Here is a 26,694-nt window from a genome sequence, read left to right on the forward strand (position 1 = left end):
GAAGAAGTTTGTAAATAAATTATTATTGATAAAATGTATTTGCTGATGGAGTGTTAATTAATTTAATCAGATAATCCATTTAAATGAATAGAAATCGCTCGCGTGCCGTCGCATGGTTTCGAGTACCATCGATATATACAATATATGTATATACTCTAGTGGTCCTCTTTGTCCATGCGGCATCGGCAGCCACCGTTTCACCGCATTATTAATTGGGGTGCGTATACGATCTATAGCCGAGCAATAACATTAGCGAAATAATATAATAACGCTATCATATGCCGGCCAGCTAAAGCTATTGAGGGTACATACAAGCAAAATTTACTTTGGCACGATCAACAAACCTCAGAAAATCTAAATTAGATATTATTAGGCTTGCTATACTCGTTTCATCAAAACCCACACACACAACATCCAGAAATTGAATGAGAGCAATTAACCGCTTCATGCTAATGAAGAATCGCTATACCAGCACTCATCTGAATTAAATTATTTATAAAATTCATTGAGAATTATAATTGTTTTGACCTTCTTTTTTAAATACTAATTTTCAATACATACAAAATTTGATTTTCATTAATTAATTAACTATTAATCAAGTGATTTTTGGAACTATTTTGAAATTCGACAAAGCCTAACGAATTGAGAACAAAAAAATTTCCAAATTTAAGAAAAATACGCGTGGCAATGAGACTAAACATAAAGTATGCGAATTTATTAAATTAATTTAAAGTATTTAATTATTAATAACCAATATCCGAAAACAGATAAAAATAATTATTATTCTTGCGGAAAATATGTATATGCTTTCCGGTCATTATTATATAGTATTATCGGCATGATATGTTTAATGAGAGTTATATAAAATTGCGCGTTGTATATGTATATGATATCAGGTAGAGATGAGGAAGAGAGTATAAGCATGGATTTTAATTATTTCCTCGAGATGAGATTTCGTGGTGGGTGAGTATTGAGCGTTAGTCTGGTGTAAATTCCAGGATTCTGGCTAATCGGCATAATTCCACGGAATCCGTAATGGACTTTGGAATGGTGGAACGTTAGAGAGAACGTTAGCTGCTGCAACAAACCTCCCCTCCCTCTTTTCCCTTTCCCCCTTTACCCTTTCCTCTCTCTCCCTCACACGAGATGGAAAATCTTCCTATATATACAAACATACATACACCCATCATTGACCAAGTCCCAAAGAGCTTAAATTGCAATAGATTTTGCCAACTGTCCACAAAATTTGATTGAAGATATAAATCAGATTAAGATTTCCTTCTAATATGATTGATATCCATTCGATTCAATGCACTAAGTATCAAAATACATGCAGCAAATTCTAATCTTCCTTGCACTCAATTTCTAATCCACAAAATCCTCATTGGCATGATGGATGAGTTACAAATTCATTTCCAATTGAACCACTACGATAAATTGAATTTAAATTTTCCCAACTCTAAAAGTATATCCTAAACAATATCCAAATAGTTTTCTACCCTTTTGGTTTCCAAATCAACTATTTAATTGTAATAAAAAATTTTTCCAATTTTTCGACAAATTATAACGACATAAAAAGAAACTAATCAAATTTTTATAAAAAGCTTAGAGAAATTATATTCTATTTTCTTATTTTAGAATTGTCATGGAAAACTGAAAATCAGTTATCATATTATTACAGAATTATTTAAACAATGTCTCTCTATCTCTCCCTTTCTCAGATTGTAGAGAATAAGTGAAATTGAATTCAGGAATCTTGTGACAAACGCTAGAACGAAATTGTCAAGAAAATGAAACGTTTTGACGCGTATAATTATTCATCCCTGTGTCAGGTATTCAGAGCACTCTCTCTTGCGGGTGGATGATACTATTATTTATTTATAATGATAACGTTGAGACTGATTAACGCTTTCTGTTTTCAAAAACATCAGCACATTTCAATTATATCTCTTTTTTGAAAAATATATATGTATTATATTAATTAGTTAATTATATTTATATTTTAGAAAAAAATAATAATTTTTTTTGCAACACAAGTTTCTTTGGTCGAGATTTGCGTGTAATAAATCAAATTTCTTACTCTCGCCAAAATGTATACAAGTGGAACCGATTTAACCGTGAATGTGTCCGCCCGATTATTTGAACGTTTGTACGCGTGTAAACCACTTGCATAATTTACTGCTGTGACCTACCGGTGTATCCATATATCTATATATATATTTGACATTACGCGCACATGGATTTGCAGTAACACACGGGAAATCACGTGGCTATTTCCGGCAATATCATATCCGTCAAATATATACATATATGTACCAATACAGAAGGTCGCAGTACGCATTTTGTGTGTTATAGGGCAAAACGTATTCCGCACACACTCTTTCCGCTCCTGCGGCAAACGTCACTCAATTCCGGTGTATAAACTCACTATCTTCCTTTGATATTTGAAATATATATATACATATATCAAACATCAAAAAAGCTTCGTCAAATTACGTGAAATTCGTTTTTAAATTGATAAACTACGGAGATTAAATTCAATTCCTTTTTAGATACCTGAGCTATTATTTATTTTTTAGTTAAAAATATCTACGAGTAGCTAATTCTAAAATAATAGTAAAATAATAAATTTAAATAAAAAATGTTTAATTTTAATAACTTTATGTTTCATAATTCTCTAAATTTGAATTAGTTAAAAATAACTAAGTCAGCAACTATCTAAATTTAAATTAGTGAGAATTCATGAACTAATTCTTAGTAGAAATAACTAAAAATTAGTAGAAATTTTCACTAATTTAAATTAGTGAACGAATTCTCACTAATTCAAATTTATAGAGTATTATTAGAATATATATTTTTCTTGAATATAACAGGTGGTTTTATAATTGGAGCGCTATATATACATGCACTTACAGAGATTACACAAGATACACCGGTCAGATCAAAGGCCTCTGCCCTAAATGGATTTGAGGGGAGATTATACAATAAGTATATATATAATTACGATTACACAACAAAAGCCAAGATATTAAAAAATCCATGGTAAAATTAATAATAATAATTGAAAATTCAAGAATTGAAAGCTGTGGTTTATTTATTAGTTTCGTTATTGAATACCGAGGCCTTGACAAATTTTTTATATCCTATTGCGAATTGAAGAAAAGATTTTCAATTTTCAATATATATATACTATATTGCATATAAGGATGCAAGTGACAGAAGGTTGAGATTGCTTTAGAGATTTTGCGACAGATATACGCAGAGGAACATTTCAAAGTCTATTGTTCCCACACCTTCGGAAACAAGTAAAGCAGCAATTTTCCCTGTATATGTAAATGGTATGTTTGATGTGTACATCTATATATCTTGTTTGGTAAATTTCCCTTTTATACACACGTGTATTGTATGTACGTATATAAACAGTTTGGTTAAATGTATGCGTGTGAAAATACTATTGAGTTTATGCCCCTTTCTCTCTAGCACCCTACTCTCGTTCAATCGCCTTTATGTTCCTATATACAATTTTCTTTCGATCGATTGTGTAATCGATTTACACGACCTCGTATAAGATTCAAGGTTTTTTTTTTTACCAAAACATCTTTTTTTCTTCCTAATCAAACTTTCAAGCTTGCATCTGTAATCAATTGTCAACGAATAATATTTGATTTTCAAAAGGTAATAAAGAAGAAATTTTAGAAATTCCAGTATGAAATTTAGAAATCATTTTCAAAATTTAAGTGCTTCAGAATGTGGAGGACAATTTCAGATTCGATGCATTTAAATTCGACTCTTTAGAATATGAATTCTGGAGATTTAAAATTGATCGAGGTTAGATTTGCCGCTTTTTATAGTTTACGACTCATAAAAAAAATGAAGATAATCAAAGAAACTTTTTTGATTATTAATCATTTGAGGGATTTTAAGAAATATATGAGAATATTAGATAATTTTCAGTAATTAATTGAAAATTATATAAATTTATATTTTTTACAAGACGTGAATTTAGGATTATAATATAACTTCATAGCAATGAATATACAAATATTTGAGTAATAAGTGTATATATGAAGCATTAGCAGAGAAGAGCATTCGACCTTAACCCTATAATAGATCAGGATATGCATATATATATTAGGTCCTACTACTGAGATCGTGTCCACTAAAGCGCACTTAGTTTGCAAACGAGAATGCACTCAAGTTTCAAGCACACATATAGTCTAGACCTCGCAAGGTCAACAAAGCTTTATTCCAACATATATTATATATCCATATGTAAAATATAGTAGATGTTACAGAACATTGCAACATACTGAGCGAAGCGTAAATAACGCTCTCGTCAGTCTGGACAGCAAGTTGGAATTAAACCATGTAAGGAAATGGGCATAGGGCGTCTCACAGACCCCTTCCGAGTTGGTGAAGTAGTCATTTTATGGGACGATGGTTTTACGAGCACATCTGCCAGAGAGAAAGAGAGAGAGAAATCGAGCCACAGAGGAAAGCTCTCTCTTAGATAAAACCGAACACATTTTCAAAAATATTTTTGTAAAACTGAATTTGGATCCTTTTTTTTTACTAATTTTAAGAAAGTAGTGTTACTTTTTCAGGAATAGGAAAAAAATAATTCCTTTTTACACACTGATTATAAGCTAACAATAATATAATTCTACAATGCTGACAATGCAAAAATTCTGCTTAGTTTCAAACTTTTTGTTCCAATTTTATGATATTCAAATCCTTTGGGATTTTTTTTACAAATGTCACTAAAAATTTTCAATTAAAATTTTTTTATCTCAATACTATGAAATTTTTATAATTCTTTTACGTTTTTAACATTCTTAGTTGTAATTTTTTTTGTTTTAATTTTTAAATAAAAAGAAACTATTTAATTTCAAAATTTGAATGTTATGCAACAAAAATATTTTGTAACTTTATACATTAAATTTAAAAAAAGATAATGTCTTTTTTTTATTAAATTGGTGTTTCCTTTTTGTAATACTCCTAATATTCATCAATCTTTCTATAAAATGATAAAAAAGAATATCAAGGTATAAAAATAGAAAAGCTGACACTCAAAAAAAAGCTCTTAATGGTAGAAAAAGCCTTTTAGCAAGTATTGAAGGAACAAATTTTTTTTTTCCAACAAACGATATATAGAAATGTGAAAAATTGTCTCGATTTAAACATTGCTCGCGGGCTTTCAGAATTGTCAATATTTGGTTTATGACAATCACATCCTATAACGCCTATTCTATAAATAATATATAAATGGCATTAAAACTAACACAATTTTCTATACCTTTTTTAGAAAAAATTTTTTTTAATACTTTACGAGTAAAAAAACACAATCAATATAGAAAATTCATAAGATGAAAAACCAAAAAGAATTATTCAAAACTAAGAGAACACACAAATGGAATCAGAAATTGACATTTCGAAAAAAACAAATTTTTTCGAGAGAAAAATAAACAAACACAGAAAAATGTATACAATAATGGTGTAAGCTAACTTGAAAAAGAAAAGGTATTTTATGGGATGTAATTCTTGATGCTCCTGCGAGAGCGAAGGGCGTAACTTATCCAATCTTTCATTTCCTTTCTCCGTTTCCCTTTTGCCTGTTACGAAGAGAACGTCCCAATGGAGCAATTCAATCTTTGCTGCTTTTTTCCAAGACTATCAATGTCTCTTGCCTTCGAGGAGGCTGCAAAAATAAAATCGTTTCTACTTTCGTTTGACGTTATATACCCACACACACGATTCGCCATGAATTTTCGTCCTCAAACGCGTTTGTTCCAGAGAGAGTGAGAGAGAGAAAGAGAGGAATTGCGAAATAGGATCTAAAACCGTAAACTTTGGGACGATCGCTGATATAGAGAGAACATTTTCCTAGGAATATACATATATATACTACGCCGCATCGAATTAAAACTCACCGAGAAAAATGCGCATGCACGACGACACACGATGTATATATTTATATAGATATATATCATAAAAATTGCGTATATCTTTACATATTCTATGTATAGTAAAGCCGCACGGAATTCATATTTCCAGCACATTCCAAATTAACATATTTTCTATATTTCTAACAAATAAAAGCAAAACGAAAATAATAAAACTCACTTTAAAAAGACATGCGACTATTTTTTTATATTTTTTAATTGGAAATTAGGAACATATTAATAAATTAATTAATACAATTTCATTTAAAAAAAAAAAACTAAAATTTACAAGAGAAAAAAAGTATTCATTGAAATAGGGAAAGCACCGTGTTTTGAGTATGAAAGGACAATATAAAAGAGAGAAGACATTTAATCGACCTTCTTCATATATATATAAGACGAGATAAAATGAAACGTCTTTAGAATTTTCAAGTTACCAAGTATTTTTTTATTGTTGTCTTTTCTTGACCTACGTTTTTCTTGACAAGAACGAGACGAACATTTATACCGCGTCTTCCCTAATGGATATTGCTCTCTGTTTCTCCCGTCGTGTTCTTTTCGCGCAAGGTGATCCTTTCGCGAGGATCTCCTCACGTTTCGGATAAATTAGAAAAAAGGGAGACGGTGAATTGTCTTCTTACTTTTTTTTTCTACCTTCTTCTTCTACTTCTTTTTTTTTTAAATTACCTTTCTACTTCTACCGCGAACGACGGAAAGTATGCATTTGCATGACAAACGGTCATGGTTCACTTTAACTTTGCCAAGCTCTTCTTAAACCACCCCCCTATACCTTCTATCTTTCCTACTCAAAAAAAAACCTTCGCTCTGCATTTATAACCTACAATGTAATTCTTGACGAAAACGCCCAAACGAGAGCCCTTTTACACATTTCTACACATTATTATAATTTAAGTACCGACCAACCTCAAAATGGTACTAAATCATTCCCGCAGCTTCCCGTAGCATATAACCTCTATATGGGCGAATTTCTTAAGACTTGAGAAAAAAAATATATAATTGAATTTTGAGAAATTTTTAATATTCCCTTTTTTATTGTAAAATAATTTTAAGATTATTATAACTAGGCGATTATTTTTTTGACTTTAATAAAAAATAATTTTGACTACAGTACAAACAAAATTTAATTTGGTTTAAAAAGTTAAATAAACGTATATTTGTCTCAGAGCCTAATAACTTTTTTATTTGGCGTAAATAAAAATTTTATTCGTTATAAATAAAAATTTTTATTTAATACAAATAAAATTTATTTGAAATAAATAAAAATAATTTTTCAACGTACTTATATTGATGAATTTGAAAGCCTAATATTTTACACCCCAAAGATATATATATAAATTGAACGCTGAGTTATCACAGTATCTACTTTGCCGCGCGAAGTGTATATTTTATGGTTAAAAAAAGCAAACTTTAAAAGAGAAAACAAAAGCGAAAAATAAAAATGAAAAGAAAGAGAGGAAAAGTGAAAGCAAAAGAGGAAGATTAAAGTAAAAAGGGTCGCTTGGGTAACGAATAAATCGGATGATAAGATTTGCATATTAGTAACATTACTGTTGAGCTTCTGTGTGAGAGAGAATGCTTGGCCGCCCTTTTCATGTATAAATTGAACTGTACGCCCCCTTAGCCTTCCTATATATACATTCTTCGCTCTCGATCTCACTCACAATTTTTTTTTTCAAAAATTAACCCGACTTTTCTAGTTTAACTCCAATCTATTACTTTCTATGCCGAAGAAAAAATTAGCCCTATTTTAAGTTGCATCATTTTAAGACACAAAAAGATCTGAATTTCACATAAATTGAGACGGTTCAAAATTTGAGTGAACTTAATAATTTAAAAAAATTAAATATAATAAAATAAAAATTTATTTATATTATATAAATTAATAATAAATTAAATAAATAATTAATGATAATTAAAAATAAGTTCATCAGACTTATTTTAAAAATTACATTAATTTATCTCTAAAATTTTCATTTTATTGAATGTATTTCAGTTTTAAAAATAAACCAAGTACGGCAATGAGTTTTTTCTTTTATATACAGACAGTATGCATAATAATGCATCAGTTAATCCAAATGTAGAACATCTACAGACTCTTAATTATCCTCGAGAATTCAGAAACCCCAGACTTTTTCTGTCAGAGAGAAGAGAGCATAGAACCTACGCTTCATGAGACGTTAAGTGTGTAAAAATTTTTGAGAGTCGTTTTTAAGTATCGCTATGTACATGAAGTTGATTAATGAGCGGCTTTTCATCACTATATATATTTTTTTTTTTTCTAAAAGGCAAACGGCTATTGTGAATTCACGTTACCGTTGAAAATTATTTGTGTCTACTTTGTCGATATATATTGAATCAATGTCTAACACCTCTTATCATTTATCACTCCGTTTCACAAATAAACGTATACACTTGTGCATTTACCCTTATTTTCTATCTAAATTCTTTTTTTTTCAATTATCGACTTTCGATCCATTCGCGATTGAATTCTTTTTTGTAAATATAAAATTTTTTTCTATTTAATAAATGAAAAAAATTTGTTTGGTATAAAAATAATTTTTTATTTTAATTGGAAGAAAATTTTGAAAATTTGATAATTTCTCTACAAATTAGTTTCTACTGGGGACTTGCTAGAGAGTTTCATTGAAATTAGTTGTAGATTTAGTTTCATTTCGTATATACTGGCCACAAAGTTTTTAATTATATTCTCAGTTCGAAGATGCGCGACGGCCCGTAACAAACTAACCGATGCGAAGCAGAGAGAAATAAAATAAAAGACTTTTTTTTTATATAGTCTCGAGGACAAGAAAATTAAATTTATTCTTTCCTGCAAGTATCGAGTGTGCAAAGGCGTCAATATTAATCTCAAGGAAGTGAACGGAATCCAAAAGAAGCCAAAGAGACAATTTCTAAAAAATTACTTATTCTTTCTTTCTTACATCATTTATTTTATTTTTACTTGAGAAATATTTAATTTTTTAAATAATAATGATAAAATTATCAAAACAAATTTAAAACAATGAAAAAATAATTTAAGAAACTAATTAATTTTTTATCATTCTTTCAGAGCATCGAAAATCAATAAAAGATTCTATAATTACTTTATTATACACTATTTAATTATGTATTTATTAGGAAAATAAAAGAAAAATAAAACAGATCAAATAATGAAAACTTTATGAAATTATTAATAATATAAAATGAAGAAAAGAAGAAAGAAAAAAAAGAAGAAAATTGTCAATGATGGCTTTTATTGGCCTTTAGAAAAGTGTGGGCAAGTATGGTCCACTGTTTACCAATACTTTTCAACTCTTCAAACTCTTAAGTCCGCAACTAAGTTTCAAGATATCTAGTTACCTAAGTCACGCAAAAGGGTCATCTCGCGAATATGTACTCGTAATCGAATATTGCAAATTTGATTTCTAACTTTTTATATTCGACACTCAAAACTATTTTATTTAAAAAAAATATATCTTCAATTAACGGACCAATATCCTTTGCTTAAAAAAATTTATTTCATTCAAATAATCAGTTACTTATTATCAAATAAATATTTATTTGTATTAAATAATATTAGTATCAAATCATTTTTTTTTCAAATACATTGTATTTAAACCATTAATTTAAACAAATAAAATTTGTTTCAAATAAAAATTATTTCAAAGAAATATTTATTTGATAATAAATTGATTATTAGAATCAAATAAAAAAAAAATTTTTCTACAATAAGAAATTCTATTATTAATTTTCATCTATATTCGAGGGGAAATAGAATTACCATTACCATTTGTATATATATATGTACATTCGCAGTGTAAGGAAATTTTAAGACGGAAATTGTAACAAGAACAGTCTGAAGCATTGTTCACCTGAGAATTAGTGAAGCGCTCCTCCTCTTTGGTATAAGTACGAAGGAAAACCCGAGGACTGGCTAATCCATATAGAACAGGCTTAATTATTAATCATACTAAACCAAGAGAAGAGGGATTCAGTCTCTTGCGACTACACGTCAGTGGATGAAGTTACCTAGGTCTAGTCTCCGAGTTAATCTATAGGCAAAGCACGTCACTTACTAATCACATTTGATATTTGACCGGACGATAAAGTTTCAGCACAAGGTTTGCCGGTGCTGGTGGTGGTCCGTCAAGTGTAACCATTATTATGCTCTCGAGATTCTACTCTCATCCCTATTAGAATAATAGTAGCTTTTGTTAATTCAAAGAATATAAAAAATAATCTTTATATACGAGTTAAAAAACTTTATAATATTACAAGATTATTAAATCTTTTTCATATACATAATTTCCTTAATGGTCTCGTTTAGGGGGTATTAAGTCAGGTTCGTTACACTGAAAAAAAAAAATTTATTTCATTCAAATACTCGATTACTTGCGTATTATCAAATAAATATTTACTTGAACCAAATAATTTTTATTTGCATTAAATAAACTGTATTAGAATCAATAATTTCTGTCTTTAAAACAAATACCAATTTAATTGATTTAAAAAAAAATTATTTGGTTCAAGTTAATATTTATTTGATAGTCAAGTAATCGAGTATTTGAATCAAATAAATTTTTTTTTCAGTGTATATTGTTATCTAATGGAACTCGAAAATCAAAATCAGATCAAAATGAATTTATAAAGATACTTCCTGCTATAAATAAGAATAATTTTCAATTATCTTTCATTAATTATTTGGCATTTATATTGAAAATTCATAAGAAGTATAAAATTAATCACAATCGAGAGGAAATTTTCGCGAATTAAACATTTATAAATCTCATCTTGATTGAAAGCTACCTGTATTTCTGAATTTATTCATACTAATAGTTAATGAATTCAGTGCAATGAAACATGATATACTTCCATTTTGTCAAAGTAGAAATAGAAAATATATTATGGTAAAATTGATGTTTCATAAAATTAGTATAGAAAATAAGATTTTTTAAATCTTCTTATTTGAGAAAAATGGAGTTTTAGAGGAATATTACAATTTTTGTATATTCTATATAGAAAATCGTAATCAAGAAAAGTGTGGGAATTTCTAGGTATGAGAAAGATAAAAACGACCAAGGGTTTTTTGAAGAGACGAGACGATACCGCCACCAGACTAGACTGCATCATCATCATCGTATCAGAGTAAAACTCGTGCAACACTGCACCAAACGGCTGACGAAGCACTTAGCATTATTAGGCAAAGTAAAGCCTACTGAATGTGGCTGGCCACCATCGGCACATATATGTCTGAATTCATGTTCCTCTAGGTAGTCTGAGTTTAAAAGCTTTCATTCATGCGCCAAAAAAAAAAAGAAAGACGGATTCCTCTAATCGGTTTATCGAGTTTTTCCAATTTCAAAACGTTTTCACAGAATCACAAAAGTCAGATGAGCATATAGAAACTCCTTACATACCTAGAAAACAAATTTTTGTAAATAGATATACCCTATTCTAGTTGGAAATAAATTTTATTTTTATTTTTTGAAAAAAAATTGATTAAAACGAATTTTATTGACTTTTAAATTTGAATCCCCCAAAATGATGCAGAAACTGACTTTTTCAATTTTTAAATTAACCAACTTTGATCCGTATAATTAGCATCAAACGAAAGATCTATTCCCGTTATTCAAGATATATTCAAACGATAGCTATACACTGAGACGAGGTATTACAGAGTTTAGCATAATATTAGCAGGCAGGGACAACACGCGACCGGGGTAAAAGGGGTACACGTATTATTCAAGGATTACCTCACTTGTCTCGCCCACAATCCTCCCCAAAGCCTCCATTAGAATAATTGCTTCTTCATCTTCGCGCTTATACGAGACTTCTACTATATGTATATATATATATTATTTTGTATTGTCACTAGTATCTTTTGTTTAAATAATAAGCTTTTCTTCACGAACCTTATACCTCAACATCATCTTATCAAAATTCCAAACACGCATTAATATTCTATTCTGATATATATATCAACAAATTAGTCATTAATTATCATAAATCCAAATTGATTCAATTTTCATATAATTTTAGAAACTCGCGTTATCGTCATATTTGTTAAATTAAACATGAAATCAATTTCATAAAATAAATTCATTTGTAAATAAAATTAATTTTATATTAATAAAAGACTCACCGAATATGTGGATTCCCTCGACGGAACGATGGTAGGAGGCAGAAGTGGAAATTTCATCTTTTTCTTCTTTTTAGGAGCTGAAATCTGAAAATAAAAAAAATGTTAGAGAAAAAAGTAACAAAACCCTGATTTTGAGGTTATAATTATTATAAAATTAATATCAAATCCAATTAAGTATTTCTTATTTTGAGGTTACAATTATTATTAATTTCAGTAGAGAATATAATATATCTATTTATAGCATACCTCATTTTGAGCTTGTAAATAAATTTTCTTAATCTTTTCACAACGCGAAATATCACAAACGATACTACAAAGATTAAACGATCGCGATTTTAAAAATATTCGCACTCCCGAAAAAATATCTAAACATCTATAAATATAACAATAATTCTATAAAACGATCGCGGTTTTAAAAATATTCGCACTCCCGAAAAAATATCTAAACATCTACAACTATAACAATTCTATAAAACGATCGCGATTTTAAAAATATTCGCACTCCCGAAAAAATATCTAAACATCTATAACTATAACAATTCTATAAAACGATCGCGGTTTTAAAAATATTCTCACTCCCGAAAAAATATCTAAACATCTACAACTATAACAATTCAATAAAACGATCGCGGTTTTAAAAATATTCGCACTCCCGAAAAAATATCTAAATTATCTATTTTATAAAACGATCGCGATATAAATTCGAACACTCCCGAAATGACTAACAATGACTGAATATTAATACACGTCCAAAATTACAGGTAGTCTCGACAATTAACCCTAATAACAATGGCAATTTCATCGACTACAATGGAGCAATAAACCTGCAAATTTTCAAAAACCGTTAAAGTAAACAAGACTTGACATTGTCTTCAGATCAAGCAGGAGTACCAACTCACACGCCCCCTCTTTCAAGGTGACCTTTAGAGTTATATGCAGTACAAATTAAATTCAACTTTCGCAATGAAAAATGAATAATCTAATATTCTAAATGGATCGAATTATTGATTAAAATTAATATTATAAACAGACAATAGAGATAAAAAAGGATGCAAGATGGCATCCGGTGCCCGAAATAAACAAAAGTTTGAGACTCAATTTCTCTGACTTTGACGAATCTTCATTAATACATGTATGGAAAATTTTAATCGCGTCTAATGTATATTTGCCTCTGTATTGAATATGTAAATAAATTAATGTAATTTTTATAGAAAAACGCAATTAATCACAATAAATAAAACGCAAACTTTGACTACTAATCACGACAATGCGGGCTAAAGGACACTTCACACTTTATTGCATGCAATGCTACCCCTGTTGTTTCCATAACCTCATTTTTTTCAACTTTTCTTTTTATTCCCCATTTCTATATAATCAGAGAACAAAATTTAATCTTATCTCACATTCTAAAACATCGAAAAATGTATAACAATATCCCCTAATGACGAAAAATTCTATTAATTCAATTAATCTAAAGCTTGGAAACAACAGGGACTCTACTGCACTCAACTGTAGAGCGACTACAAGCTGCGCTTCAGCGCCTGCGCAGAATGTCAATTTCGATCCGCCAATCATAGAGTGGTGCGAATTTTTAAATTCAAAAAAATTAATAATTCTCGCGCCAATAATTATGCATTACTTATTTAAAACTAATACAAAAAATTATTAAAGTTTAATACACTTACTTAATAATTTTAGATGGAACTCGTATTAAAACAGTATAAATTTTTTTTTCCCCACATGAACATTGGTATAAATATATATCTCTACGAAGAGGGTACTTTATTCAATAGCAATTCTCGTTACCTTTTCCAATAAATTACGACCTTCACGTTAGAATAAATTACAGGAGCAGATCACAGAATTCTTTTTGTATTTTTTTTTCTTTCTTTTACTCGAGACGTTACATACATTTTGTTAGGTACCGCCGCGGTACAAGACCACTCTTCTCGTCATTTCAAGACGTCAGGGCGAAAAACGTGCAACGATTGCACAATTCACAATTCCATTTATTTACCCGCGTCTGAATCGATAAACTTCTTTAAATTCAACTTTAGTCTTTAACACTCCCACATTTTTAAAAACTTGCAAAAATTTATTTCATGTCAAATTATTTTAATATCAACTGAAAAAAATTAAAAATTATTTAAATTATAAAGAAAATAAAAATTGATATTAGAAATAATTAAATTTTAAATTCAGATAGAATTTTAAAGAAGCAAATAGTCACATATGTCGGAAAATTTTCAATTTTCTTTTTCAAGGTACGTAACACGTCTCTTCGTGAAGTGGTTGCCCGTAGTGCCACTTCACCATTATTTGTCGCTAAGTACATAAAAGCTTTCGGGTTTAAAACAAGCGCGCGTTAATAGCAGTGCGTTATTGTCTCAATATTCAAGTACAAAACGTATCACCAACCTTTCAAAACGAGTCTTTGTAGTTCAATGGACGTTCTTTTTAATCCTGGCAATTCAAATCGACACTTATAAAGGCGTAAAAGTTCTGAAACGTAAAAAAAAAAAAAATTCTTTTAAACTTTTACAAAATAACAAAAAATTCACCAATACTTTTAAATAACATAAAAAATAGAAGAGAAACGCCACAGTAAAAGAAAATATTTTTTTTTTGCAAATTATCTTATTTCAAATCATCTGAAATATTAAACATTACAGAAATTTTGCGACAACTATATCGTTCCAGTACAAAAATTGCACCTTTTAATACTGAAAATTATAAATTAATTGAAACAAATTTATAAAGATAATGTGAAAGTAAATACCGTAGAAAAAGATCGTGAAGAAAAATAGGAACATTGGTTTCCAAAAACTTAATTCATTTATGTTTTGTAAACTCTTTTCTTTATACTGGCATACATACTCCTTCAAGAAAAAAAAATATGTAAAGTAAATTTGCAAATTGTAATTACAAATAGTTATTCCTTTTTCTTTTTGAATATTTCGAAACCTCACGAAGTTGTCCATTCACCGCACGATCAATTGCGATTGAATTGAATTATCATTATATTTCAAAATAATGATACATAATAAATGTATATGAGTTTTAAAAACTACTCATTACACCAAATATCGTAGGAATTTTTTTTTCTTCTTCTTCATGTTTTTGTTGTAAAAACTATTAATCAATTCGATCGTTTAATAACACAATGGAAATTTATTTTATTTCACTAAACCCATTTTTTTTGCTTCAACTTCGTATATTAATAACCTCCACATTTTTACCACGAATACCTCTGCCTCCTCGTCTAATACCTATAACATAAAAAAAAATACTTTTTGTAATTAACTTAATTTACAATGTAATTAAAAATTTTTTTGTAATTATGACCAATAAAAAAAATAGAAAGCATTTAATTAAATGCCATTTGTTTAATTGATCTCTTACCATTTGTACATCGTCGAGAATACCCTGTGGAGAACTTCCTGCCATTACTTTACTGCAAATAAAATCGACTAACGTTGGTTCCGGTTCTCCAATATATTCAATTATCTTCTTATTGATCCAAGGACGTATCCTCTTTTCCATTAATGTCTAAAAACAAATATTAAAAAGAAAACAATTATAAATTTAACATTAATATTATTTAGAATAAATTTGTTTATTTAAAAAATAAAAGAATAACAATTTAATATGAAAAAAAAATTAAATTTTTAGAAGAAAAAATGACTTACATTATCGATTACAGCCCAATCGAGTTGATAACCAAAGAGTGCAGTTTTGTCTGTCGGTATTTTATCGATAAGAGATTTAATATGCTTTCTCTTTTCTTCTTGTGATTTTGAATTTTCCTCCTTACCAGGTTTTGCATTTGTTTCCTCTTTCTTCTTTTTATCTTCACCATAATCTAATATTCAGAAAAAAAGTATACTTTTTTTATTCAAACTCATAAATTTACCAAATTATTTCAAAAGTTATAATATTTTTAAATTAATAAATAATTTATTGTATTAAAACATACCAAGAGGAACAAGTTTTCGTTTTTTCGAATTACTGGTAGTATCGTCATCATCGTCATTATTGAAAACGTCTTTAACGTCAATACGTCCTTTTTTCTTGACTTGATTGGGATGTGAATGTGCATTTGGAGGTAAAGTTGGACTCGCAGGTGTTTTATTTCCTACAGCATGATCATTGGCACGCATTCCACTAGCTCCCATTGCAAATGGTACAAAATTACCTTGAAAAAAAAAGAGAACAAAATTAATTACAAATTCTTTTTTATAAATAAAAAAAACTTTAGATAAATTTCTACTCACTACTACTGGTTTTTTCTGGCTCACTAACAAGAGACATTCTCGAATCTTCATCATGATGAGGTAGCATTGCTTGTACAGGTGTTGTAGCCCTAATAATAACTGGCGATGGCCTTTTTTCTTTTGAACTTTCCCTATCAATTTCAATTAATTCCTCATCATTTTCACCATCACGATGATGATTTTGATGATGTCTATGATGCCTACGATGATGATGGTGTGGTCTTGGCGGTGTTCTCGATGGTTCCGGTTGTGATACATCGTCAAAATGAACCTCATCATCACTATCACTTTCAATTGGTTCTGTTTCAATAGGTGGTAAAATTTCATTTTCATTTTTCTTCAACAGCTTCTCGTCCTCGTCGTCGAGTATCGTTATTACTGGCTTCGGTTTATATTGCTCTTCTCTTTCCGCTTTCAACTAAAATAAAAAATAAAAACAATATTATAAACAAATTATTTAACAATAAATTAATAATTATTTTTAAAAAAAATCCCACCCTTTCAAATTCAGCAGCAGGATCAGGATGAGAAGCATCAGCGTATAATTTATCGCGAAGACGTTGCAACTCTTGTCGTTCAGCGCAACGATCACGTGAATCAGTTTCAGCTTCGGCTGCTCTCTCTTCCAAACGACGTGATAATTCTTTACCCTTGTAATATTTAGCATCATCTCTATCATCATCATAATCCTCAAGAAATTCCTTGAGTCTCTTTGCTTCTCTCTCTCTGAGATCACGTTTTGCTCTCTTTTTCTCAGCCTCCTTCTCGTATTCCTTCAATTTACGTCGTTCTCTATTTTCCCATGTTCTAAGACGTTCCTGATAGGCAGCATCTTTCTCCCTCGATCGCCTTTCATTTTTCTTTCTCTCCTTTGCCTCCTCTTCCTCCTCACGTTCACGAAGAATTTCCCTCTCTGATTTTCTCGCCTCTTCCCGTTCACGTTCTCTATCACGTTCACGTTCGCGCTCACGTTGTTCCCGTTCACGTTCTCTTTCACGATCTCGTTCCCTCTCACGTTCACGTTCTCGTTCGCGTTCCCTCTCACGCTCCCTCTCACGTTCCCTGTCACGATCTCTGTCACGATCACGATCCCTGTCACGATCACGTTCTCTGTCACTTCGTGCACGATCTCGATCACGATCCTTGGATCTAAAAAATTACATTTTATTAAATAATAATCATTAAAATTATTTATATTTTAATACTTTTAATTAATTTCTACCTTGACCTGGAACGTCTTTTTTCTCTTTTACTGGTACTATCACCGCGGGTCTTACGAGATGGACTTCCGGGTTCAGCGTCATTATCCTCTCGATTTCCATCTTCATCGCGTCTATCTTTTCGCTCTCTCTCACGTTTTTCTCTTTCTTCTTTCTCCACTGCTTCCTTCTTTTTCTTTACTTGAGCCTTTTCCTCCTCCTGCTTCTATAAAACACAAGAAAATAAACGTGATGAGTTTAATTTTTTTCTTCGGGGGTGAACGAAACTCTTGCGAAAAATAACATTCTGATTACTTTTTCTCTAGTATAACAAATTAAAACTACTCAAGTTTAAAATTGTAGAAAAAAAGCAATTGTTTTAGAAAATTAATTTTAAAAAAAAGTTTTAAACATGAAAATACTAAATTTTAATTGAAAAAAAAAAGTTTTCCCAATAGATTTGTTAAAATATTTTTTCAGTTTTGTTTCCTGAGCATCTCAAATAAATCAACTTAAAAAAACAGAAAATTCGCCCTTATGGCGTTTAAAATTGTTAACTAGAAGGATAAATTGAATTTTCATACATGTAATATGTTTTCTTATCGATGATTTATACTCACTCCGTTGGAACGTGCTTGAGCAGCAGCATCTTACGATATCTTGTTAACATATCAAGTACCTAAGTGCACGTACAAACTTTGGAGACAAACGTAAGAGCTCCCTTAAATCTATCTTATCAACTAAGTACCATTATTTTTTTTTTAAAACCATATAGAGACGAATCGTAGTAGGCCACCCAATGTACTTACAACATTGCAAATGTGCCTGTATTTTATTTCGATAGTGTTTTTTTTTAAATATATATTAAATACTAATTACGTAAATGGAAATTATAGGGCCATTGAGAAAGAGAGATAGAGAGAATATCCAATAATTATGAGAAAGTATTTAAATATACCGATCAGAAGTGGAGTCGTCACGAAGAAGGATATCCACCAATACACATCATTCGTATTTGCTGAGATACTGTCGCATTGTCTGTCAACATTGTTCCTTCTGGTTATGGATATACGCGGCAGCTGATGCACCAAAAACTGTTGAATATTAAATGCACAATAGTTCGCCCACCCTATTTTTTTTTTAATAAACAACCATCTCTTACCCAAATATAGCGCCTTAAAGCTAAATTAACTTTTTTTTCACCCTTTACTTTTACTTCAAAAGCCAACTATGGATTATTGATACAATTTTTCTTTATATTCAAATTGAAAATTAAATTTCGCAAAATTAAAATTTTGTAATTGGTAAAATATTTTTATAAACAAAAATTAGTTACAAATAAAATAATAATAAAAAATTATTATATTATTATTAATTGGTCCAATACTTTTTACTTTTTTTTTTAGAAAAATTACACTTTGGACAATAATCCTTAGTTGTAAAAATGACATATAACAAAACAAAACAAAATAAATAGAATTAACAAAAACAAAGTGCTGTTATTGAAATGGATGTGAAAAGGATAATTCAAACAATTAAATTATATGAGAAATATATATCAATATAATGACCGAAGGAATTTGAGTTGTCAATATTGGCTAACAGAACTAGAATAACCGAGTGAAGTTTTTTTTTTGTGTTGGTTCATGGTTTTTTTTTTATGGAGTTTACTCACAGTGTGAAGATGACTTGGTCAGTCACAGAGGTGGATCTGGAGAAGCGCGCACCTAGGTACTACGAACATGTCTGATCGAGACGCTGACAGAAGCTGTTTACATAAAATAAAGACAACAACTGAAGAGTCTCTATCGTGATGAAAGATTAATTTCATTTTTTTTTTCAACAATAAAAATCACGATCTATTACATTCTTTAAATTTTTTTTTTTTTTTGCTTTTCTACTTTCTTTCATTTTTTTTTTTTAAATAATTGCTCTAAGTATCCCAGCTTCAAGCGTTTGACTGTTTTCTCTGGCCCTCGAGTATGCTTTAAATACAAGAAATGTGCAAACTTATCTTACATTCACTTTAAATTATTATATTATTAAACACTATAATTACATTAACTAAATTATTACTTCCTAGAAGAGGATGATTCTTAATAAAAATATTATTATTTTGACAAGTAATACTAATTTTACTTAAATTGTTATCGAAAGTATAAGTTTTGTTTTGTGAAATTCTCATTCTCGTGATTAAAATAATAGAATTTTCTATTAAATGCTCGCTTAAATTTATGCGAGTAATTATACAATTAAATGGAATAAAAAATAATTTCATTAATTTTTACAACTATTTGATAAAAAAAAATTGGGAAATTCAATATTTTTTGTGGAATAAAAATAAGAAACGAAAAAAGTTGAAAGTAATGAAGCTAAAAAGAGAATTTGAGAAATTTTCCAATTTATGAATTATTTATATAACAATTGTAAAAGTTAATGAAATTTATCGTTAAATTTTGTAAACAAAAATTTTAAAAATATTTTTCTTGTAGTTAAAGAGAATGAGAAGAGTTTATTTAGTTAGTTTTGCACATTCTTGTCATGTTGATATGCACTGACTTACCAGCTAGATTTGCAGCATCGGTCTTTCGAAATAACGAGGGTTGTGTGTGATGATTGACTCCTTCAGAGCCATTGACTGAGAGACAAAAGGTGGTCCCCGCACACAGCATTCCTAGACGTGTGTGCATTTGCTGTGTGCGACGCACGCTGCCTGTCATTATAATTACAGCAAACGAATCACGGCTCCAGATATTTAGAGCTAACTTAACACACACACATACACACACTTTCCATTCTCATAAACTTAATTCTAAATAACTATCACTAATTTGTTCCTCATACAAATCTCATATACATCATTTTTTTTTTAAATTTAATTTATACACAAATTAATTTTCCAATTATATGATTAGAGGCATACAAAAGAAAAGCAAAATGTTTAAATATAGGAGAGAATAGAAAAAGAAAAATCAAGATATAAGACTAATCAAAATAAAAATTTTGTTGATATTTACAATTTTTTAGTTAATTTTTTTTTTAAATATTAATCAAGAGAGAATTTATCTCAATATAAAAATTTATGCAACTACTTACTATCAAATTAATAAAAATTTAGATTTTACTTTTTAGATTAATGAATTTTTTTTTCAAATTATGTAAAAGTAAATTTATATTTTTTCTATTTGAAAAATAATTAAAACCCCTGAATCAAAAAAAGTGCTTGATCAACTATAGGTGAATTGTGAAAGAAAGAAAGAAGTAAAGTAAATGGGAAAAGCGCAGAGTTAAAAAAATGAACAATTTTTGAAAACCTACCTTCATGACTTCTCTGAATTTTCCAATTTCCCGAGTGATTAAGTCTCGTTTACTTTCCTCTATTTCCGCATCATCAAGATTCAACTGTTTAGTTGACACTTTAACTGGATGATCATCTGCAAGAAATTTCGTTTTTGTTTCAGAAAACATCATTTTTAATTAAAATTAATTATTTTTTTTACTGTCTTATTACCTGGAGCAGATTGAGCTACTTCAATGTCGCCAGTGTGTTCCTGAATAATTTGATTAATTCGAGTAAGAGCATCAGAATCAACAACTCTCATTACTTCGTCCATATAATCATCTCCATCTTCGCCGTCTGCATTTTCAGTAGGCGTTTCATCTTGTAACGGTGACTGACCACCGCGAAGTTTCTTTCGTTTTTCAGCTAAACAAAAAATAATATTAACAATAACTAAAATGTCTTTTCTTTGAATTGTAGTTTTATAATTAAAAAAGTAAAAAAAAACATTTCTTTTTCTAAAGAATTTTTGGAATAATTTACCTTTAAATTGATCCAGAACTACTTTAGTTTTAGCGTCAACTTTAACGACAAGTTTTTTATTTCCAATTTCCATATCATGAAGAAGTCGTACGGCCCTGAGACCGGCATCGGGACCTGCATATTCGCAAAAACCAAATGCCTGAACCCTCTTCCAAGAGAGGACATGACCACATGCACCTAAAATATGTCGAATCATCACATCCGGAGCGCGATCCATAATATTTCCCACAAACACAGTCACTGGTGGACCTGTTTCACGTTCACGACGTCGAGGTGGTTCTGGACGTGGTTGAGTGTTATTTCGTGGATATCGCACAGCTGGTGCAGAAGTTTGCATTGCAGACACAGGCGTCGGAATCATCTAATATTTTCAAAAATTATTTAATTATACAATATATATTGTAAAATTGACAATTTCCTTTAAACACTTACATGAGGCATTGGCATAACTCCTCCAATTATAGGGGGAGGAGCACCCACCATATAAGGCATGGGGGGCATTCCTGGTATTCCCATCGGAGGCTGTCCAGGATAAGACATTTTTACTGATTTCAAACGATTTTCACTTTAAATCACAACATTCACTGAAAAATAAAAACAATAAATGTTTACATAAATTATATATCTAATTGGAAAAGTAAATTTATTAAATTAAAAAGGAGAAATTTAGTTTAAACAAAAATAAATACTAACAAAAAATCATTTAAAAAAAAAAAAAAAAAAAAAAAAAACCGGAATTGAATCAATCAAAAAGTAACATTTTTGACAACTGTGAAAAAAACAAATAAAATTAACCCTAAATTAAAAAGAAAATTAACATTGCAAATATGTATGGAATATTTCATTCTATTTATTTATAAACATTAATTACTCTTTGGCACTTGACACGAACGCACGCTATAGAATTTTAGCCATTCTTAACAACTTTTTTTGCAATTTCACAATGTGCAAAATTCACACAAACTATCCTTGCTTTAACAAATATTTTCACAATTACTATACAAGATGAGAATATCATCTAATATCGCAAAAATTCATGGAAAAAAGCTTATAATTACGAGAAATAAAAAAAGATAGATGCTATAATAGCCGAATCCAAATGGAGGGCAGGATAACCTAACCACTAAATATATTGATGAAGTATTACTAACCTTCACACACTAGGTTCAACAACTACACATCACTCCTATATTCACTCACAATAAAAAATGTGTCATTTTAATAAAATCACCGATACTTTACACTATTCCAATGATATATTTTTTTTTAGAATTCAATAACGTTCAGAAACTGAGGCTTTCGTCCGCCATTTGCAATTTGTCACTTATCGGTTACTAACACAATGATGCCAACATACACATACAAAACACAAAATATATGCGCAAGCGCCAATTTAACCAATGATTTCTTTCATTTTATTCTTAATTAACCAATCAGTTTTTGTTTTTCTTTAATCTCACAAAATGTAAGTTTATTTATATAAATAAAATATATATTTCATGATAAGCAATTAAATTATATTACTATATTTAATACATAATAATTCCACATATTTTTTATAAAAATTATTTAAAATTTTCAAACTTTCGCGCATTAATATCAGTAACCAATCATAGAAAGTCAGCTGACTTATTCAAGATGGCTACCGCTTGTACCAGCGCGGAAGAGTTCTCGGTTTTTTAATGTTGTTGAAAATGTAGGCTTTGTTATTTATCGTAAAAACGTCATGTGTCATTAGTCTTTATTTTTGTTTGTCACGTGAGAAAACTGATAAACCCTAGTCCCCTAGTGGTCATTATTTCACCCGATTTTAATTAGTACAAAGGCAAGTTCTTGATATTTTTTGACAAATATTTATCTCAATATTCACAAACATCTTATAAAAAAACATTTCCTTCTGGAACTCACAATTTATTAATTTATTTATTGTCAACTTTCAAACTTTGCTTCGTTGTTAACACGATTTTTTAAAAATCTAAAGAAAATTACTTTAAATAACTTTATAAATAAATTTCAAATATAATAAAAAATAATTACAAAATTGAATTAATTTTTAAAAATAAATTATAATAACAAGTGAATTTTTTTTATAGTAAATAAAATTTAATTTTATATTACTTTCCCATGAGAAGAAAAACAACATTATTATGTTTTTTCAGGTAATGTTAAGACCAAAGAAACGTCGAAAAAATATTCAGGCTCAGCCTTGAGTTTAAAAAAATAGTTTGCCTGTGATTAAGAGAAATGAATGCGGCAATAGCTCTTTGCAGTTTCTGTGAAATGCATGGACCAAAAATTATATTCACAACACAAACATTTAAAAATAATGATGATCAAAATCTTGATAAACTTAAATTTTACGGACCAAAAGAAATATTTACACAAAATTCAAGTTCTCAAGCTGAAATACAACAGGATTGTGGAGGATGTCATAGTTTAGGTGATTTAAAATATTTAAGCAATGAACATGAGACAAGAACATCATTTCTATCGGCTCAACAATCATTAATGATTGACATTGATAATTTACTGCGACATGCTTGTATTAGGTATAAAATTAAATTTATTATTTAATATTTCATTTATAAAATAAAAAATGATATAATACTTTTTTTCTCAGGAGTCTAAGCTGTGAAGTACATCCTGGAAAAGAAGGAGTTTGCTATTTTGGTGACGATAATCGGGGTCACGTTTTAAGTCATACGTTTACTCTAAAGGATGCTCAAGTAATTAATTAGAAAATTATTTTTATACTAATGAAATAATAAATATTTTTCATTAAAAAACTATTTTTCAGGCAAGAGGTTTTAGAAGATGGTGTAGTTTCATTGTTTTTATGCGTGATAAACAGTTCCTATTGAATATGTGGCCTTTTCTTGTTGATAATTTAAAGGAAGTGATACGTGAATTGCAAGACTATGCCGAAAGAAACTACAATATTGAAGAAGCCGAATGTCCACAAAGAGCTGTTCGTCTTTCTAATGCTAATAATGGACCCTCATCACAAATTACTAACAAATATCCTAGAACTCTCAGTAAAATTACAAATGAAAAACACGTTTATGTCAGGTACGACAGAATTTTCTCTGAAAATATTTCAAATTAATAATAAATTACAAGCAATATTTAAAAATTGAAAAATATTTGCAGAATACACATGTGGTTAGTGTGGATTCTCAGTGCTGGAGCAAGACATTTTGTTGAAGTCTTACCATTTAGTTTGCTCGATGATAAAATGAATTTTAACATCAAAGATCATATAGGTATATATTTTAATTAATTGATTCAAAAAAAAATTGAACTTATGGAATTAATTATTTTTAGGAGGCCCTATTGGATATATGTTGTTCAATGCCAAATTGCCAGTGACTTTAAATTTAGATTTAGACGTTCCTCAAATTGACGAAGTTTCAAACACATGTCCAACGACATTTTTGCGTAATTTGAGAGAAGTTCTGGGAAAGGATCAATTTCGGCAAATTTTATTCGCCGTACTTACTGGCGTGCAAATATTAGTTCGTGGTCCAAAATTGCCAACATTGAAATCTTTATATAGTCTCTGTTCTCTTGTGCCCAAGGCATGTCGAAGAGTAAAAACACAAGCTGTTCAATATTTAGACTCTAATATTTGCAATTTCATTGGTACGTTCGCTAAACTACTTCAAATTCTCATCATTTGAAGCAAAAGAAAGTAATAATAAATCAAATTTATTATTCGAAAATTGAAATCTTTTTTCACAAATAAAATGTAAATAATTATTAATTGATTTACTATTATTAATTTTTTTTCCTATAGGTGTGGATACTACAGTTGCAGTTCCATTGCCTTGTTCTGATGTATGTAGACTTGATATAATTCCACCTGAACATAGGACGGATAATTCAAAGTCACATGTTATTAAATGGACAGGAGTTTTACCTCCAAAACTTCCGACACTTTTGATTAAAATGGAAAAGTCCATTGAAAATGAAAATCTCACGAATTCAGTTTTGAGATCTCATTTTGCAGCTTTGCAAGAAGAATGGGCAAAGTATAAAATATATATTATATTATAATTAAAGATCAATTGCTTCTATATTAAAAGATCGTTTTAATGATTGTAGTATTGCAAAAGTGCTTCATACAATGAGAGGAAGAGGCTGCAGAGGAGATCTTCCTGGATTAATGTTGAGCTTGGGCGCGGGACCACAAGATCAAAAACTATTGGATGTATGGTCGATGGGATTACCTTCAAATCCTGCGTGATTAGCAGATTTTCTTTCTTTTTTTTTTTTGTATAAATGTATAGTCCGTTCTGTTAAGGTTGTGTTTACTAGAATTATTGTTGAGAAAATCATTTTCCATTAAAGCATGAATGATATACGCAAGATTAACTGCTCGTAAGATTTAAAATATAAAAAGCTGGCTTGGCAATTTGTGATTTTAAAGAAATTTATTATGATAATGTAAAAGTTCCTTTGAAAAAGTATCGAATGATAGTGTGAAACAGAAAAGTATACGTAAAAAATAAAATTAAAAAGAAAAATCGAGACAAAATATTAGTTTCGATTTTAAATATAAATTTAAGGGGCGAAGATAATAACTATAATTTTAGAGCAAGAATTTTAAGTCTAGAAAATATTTTTACTAGAAAGAATGTTGAAAAAAAAAATTGTTAATATGAAGAGTATTCTAATATTGTGTAATGTAGTGTGTTCAAATTTGTTATAAGAATTTGTTTATACAAAGTAGATAAAAAAAAATAAAAGTTTGCATTAAATAAATGTGTTTTTAATACTTGTTAAATTGGATTTCAAATTCCTGTCATATAATTTTGAGGTTATGTTAAGTTGTCAAAAATGTATTGTATATTAGATTAATTTTATATAATTTACCTGATTTTTGTTACTCTTTAAAAAAAAATCACATACCTTTTATAAAATTATACACTGCAACTGTAGCCAAAGGAAGGTTGTAAGTTTTTTTGTAGTCATCATGAAAAACCAATTACTTCGAATTCCTTGACTCATTTTTTATACACCTTTAATAAGAAACACTTTTGTTAATACTTAGAACACTTTTTAATAACTGTTCAACTAATAAATTTAACAAATAGATATTATTTATAAGAACTAGGTTATTAAAACAATTTAAATCAAATTCTCTGCCCTAACTTGTCATCGTCATAATAAGCAACTAACTTCAGATTCGTTCTTAAACAGGGTTGGGTAGTTAAAATTATAAAACAGATGCGTAAGACCCGTAACTATGATCCTATTTACGTAAAATACCTACATTTAAATGAAGTTATCAAAA

The 26,694-nt window shown here is 29.3% G+C and overlaps 2 protein-coding genes and 2 long non-coding RNA genes across 5 annotated transcripts; 1 reads left to right on the forward strand and 3 right to left on the reverse strand.

Moving 5' to 3' along the window:
• Positions 1 to 11,072: 11,072 nt before the first annotated feature.
• LOC127290308 (uncharacterized) lies at positions 11,073 to 12,617 on the reverse strand. The gene is made up of 3 exons (XR_007844291.1): positions 12,349 to 12,617; positions 12,103 to 12,186; positions 11,073 to 11,377 (listed from the first exon to the last, which is right to left on the reverse strand). It is a non-coding gene; the product is annotated as an uncharacterized LOC127290308 (long non-coding RNA).
• Positions 12,618 to 13,855: 1,238 nt separating this feature from the next.
• LOC127290315 (uncharacterized) lies at positions 13,856 to 14,605 on the reverse strand. The gene is made up of 2 exons (XR_007844292.1): positions 14,521 to 14,605; positions 13,856 to 14,227 (listed from the first exon to the last, which is right to left on the reverse strand). It is a non-coding gene; the product is annotated as an uncharacterized LOC127290315 (long non-coding RNA).
• A 309-nt stretch (positions 14,606 to 14,914) lies between these two features.
• On the reverse strand, positions 14,915 to 22,735 carry LOC127290154 (RNA-binding protein 25). 2 transcript variants are annotated; one of them, XM_051318572.1, is made up of 12 exons: positions 22,550 to 22,735; positions 21,831 to 21,982; positions 21,399 to 21,759; positions 21,087 to 21,281; positions 20,894 to 21,009; positions 17,605 to 17,801; positions 16,874 to 17,525; positions 16,377 to 16,794; positions 16,079 to 16,297; positions 15,792 to 15,964; positions 15,505 to 15,651; positions 14,915 to 15,371 (listed from the first exon to the last, which is right to left on the reverse strand). In XM_051318572.1, the coding sequence occupies exons 2-12, from the start codon at positions 21,936 to 21,938 to the stop codon at positions 15,279 to 15,281; spliced, it is 2,679 nt and encodes an 892-aa protein (XP_051174529.1). In that variant the 5' UTR covers positions 21,939 to 21,982; positions 22,550 to 22,735; the 3' UTR covers positions 14,915 to 15,278. The 2 variants fall into 2 exon arrangements, with proteins under 2 accessions (XP_051174529.1, XP_051174519.1); XM_051318562.1 differs by having other exon boundaries at positions 17,599 to 17,801.
• Positions 22,736 to 23,035: 300 nt separating this feature from the next.
• Positions 23,036 to 26,175, forward strand: LOC127290208 (folliculin). The gene is made up of 8 exons (XM_051318646.1): positions 23,036 to 23,223; positions 23,558 to 23,947; positions 24,019 to 24,124; positions 24,196 to 24,467; positions 24,549 to 24,661; positions 24,723 to 25,040; positions 25,195 to 25,429; positions 25,503 to 26,175. The coding sequence occupies exons 2-8, from the start codon at positions 23,643 to 23,645 to the stop codon at positions 25,642 to 25,644; spliced, it is 1,491 nt and encodes a 496-aa protein (XP_051174603.1). The 5' UTR covers positions 23,036 to 23,223; positions 23,558 to 23,642; the 3' UTR covers positions 25,645 to 26,175.
• The last annotated feature ends 519 nt before the right edge of the window (positions 26,176 to 26,694 follow it).

The sequence above is a fragment of the Leptopilina boulardi genome, unplaced genomic scaffold (genome assembly GCF_019393585.1).
Source record: "Leptopilina boulardi isolate dan_hultmark-lab unplaced genomic scaffold, ZJU_Lbou_2.1 LbouV2_123, whole genome shotgun sequence".
Lineage (NCBI taxonomy): Eukaryota > Metazoa > Arthropoda > Insecta > Hymenoptera > Figitidae > Leptopilina > Leptopilina boulardi.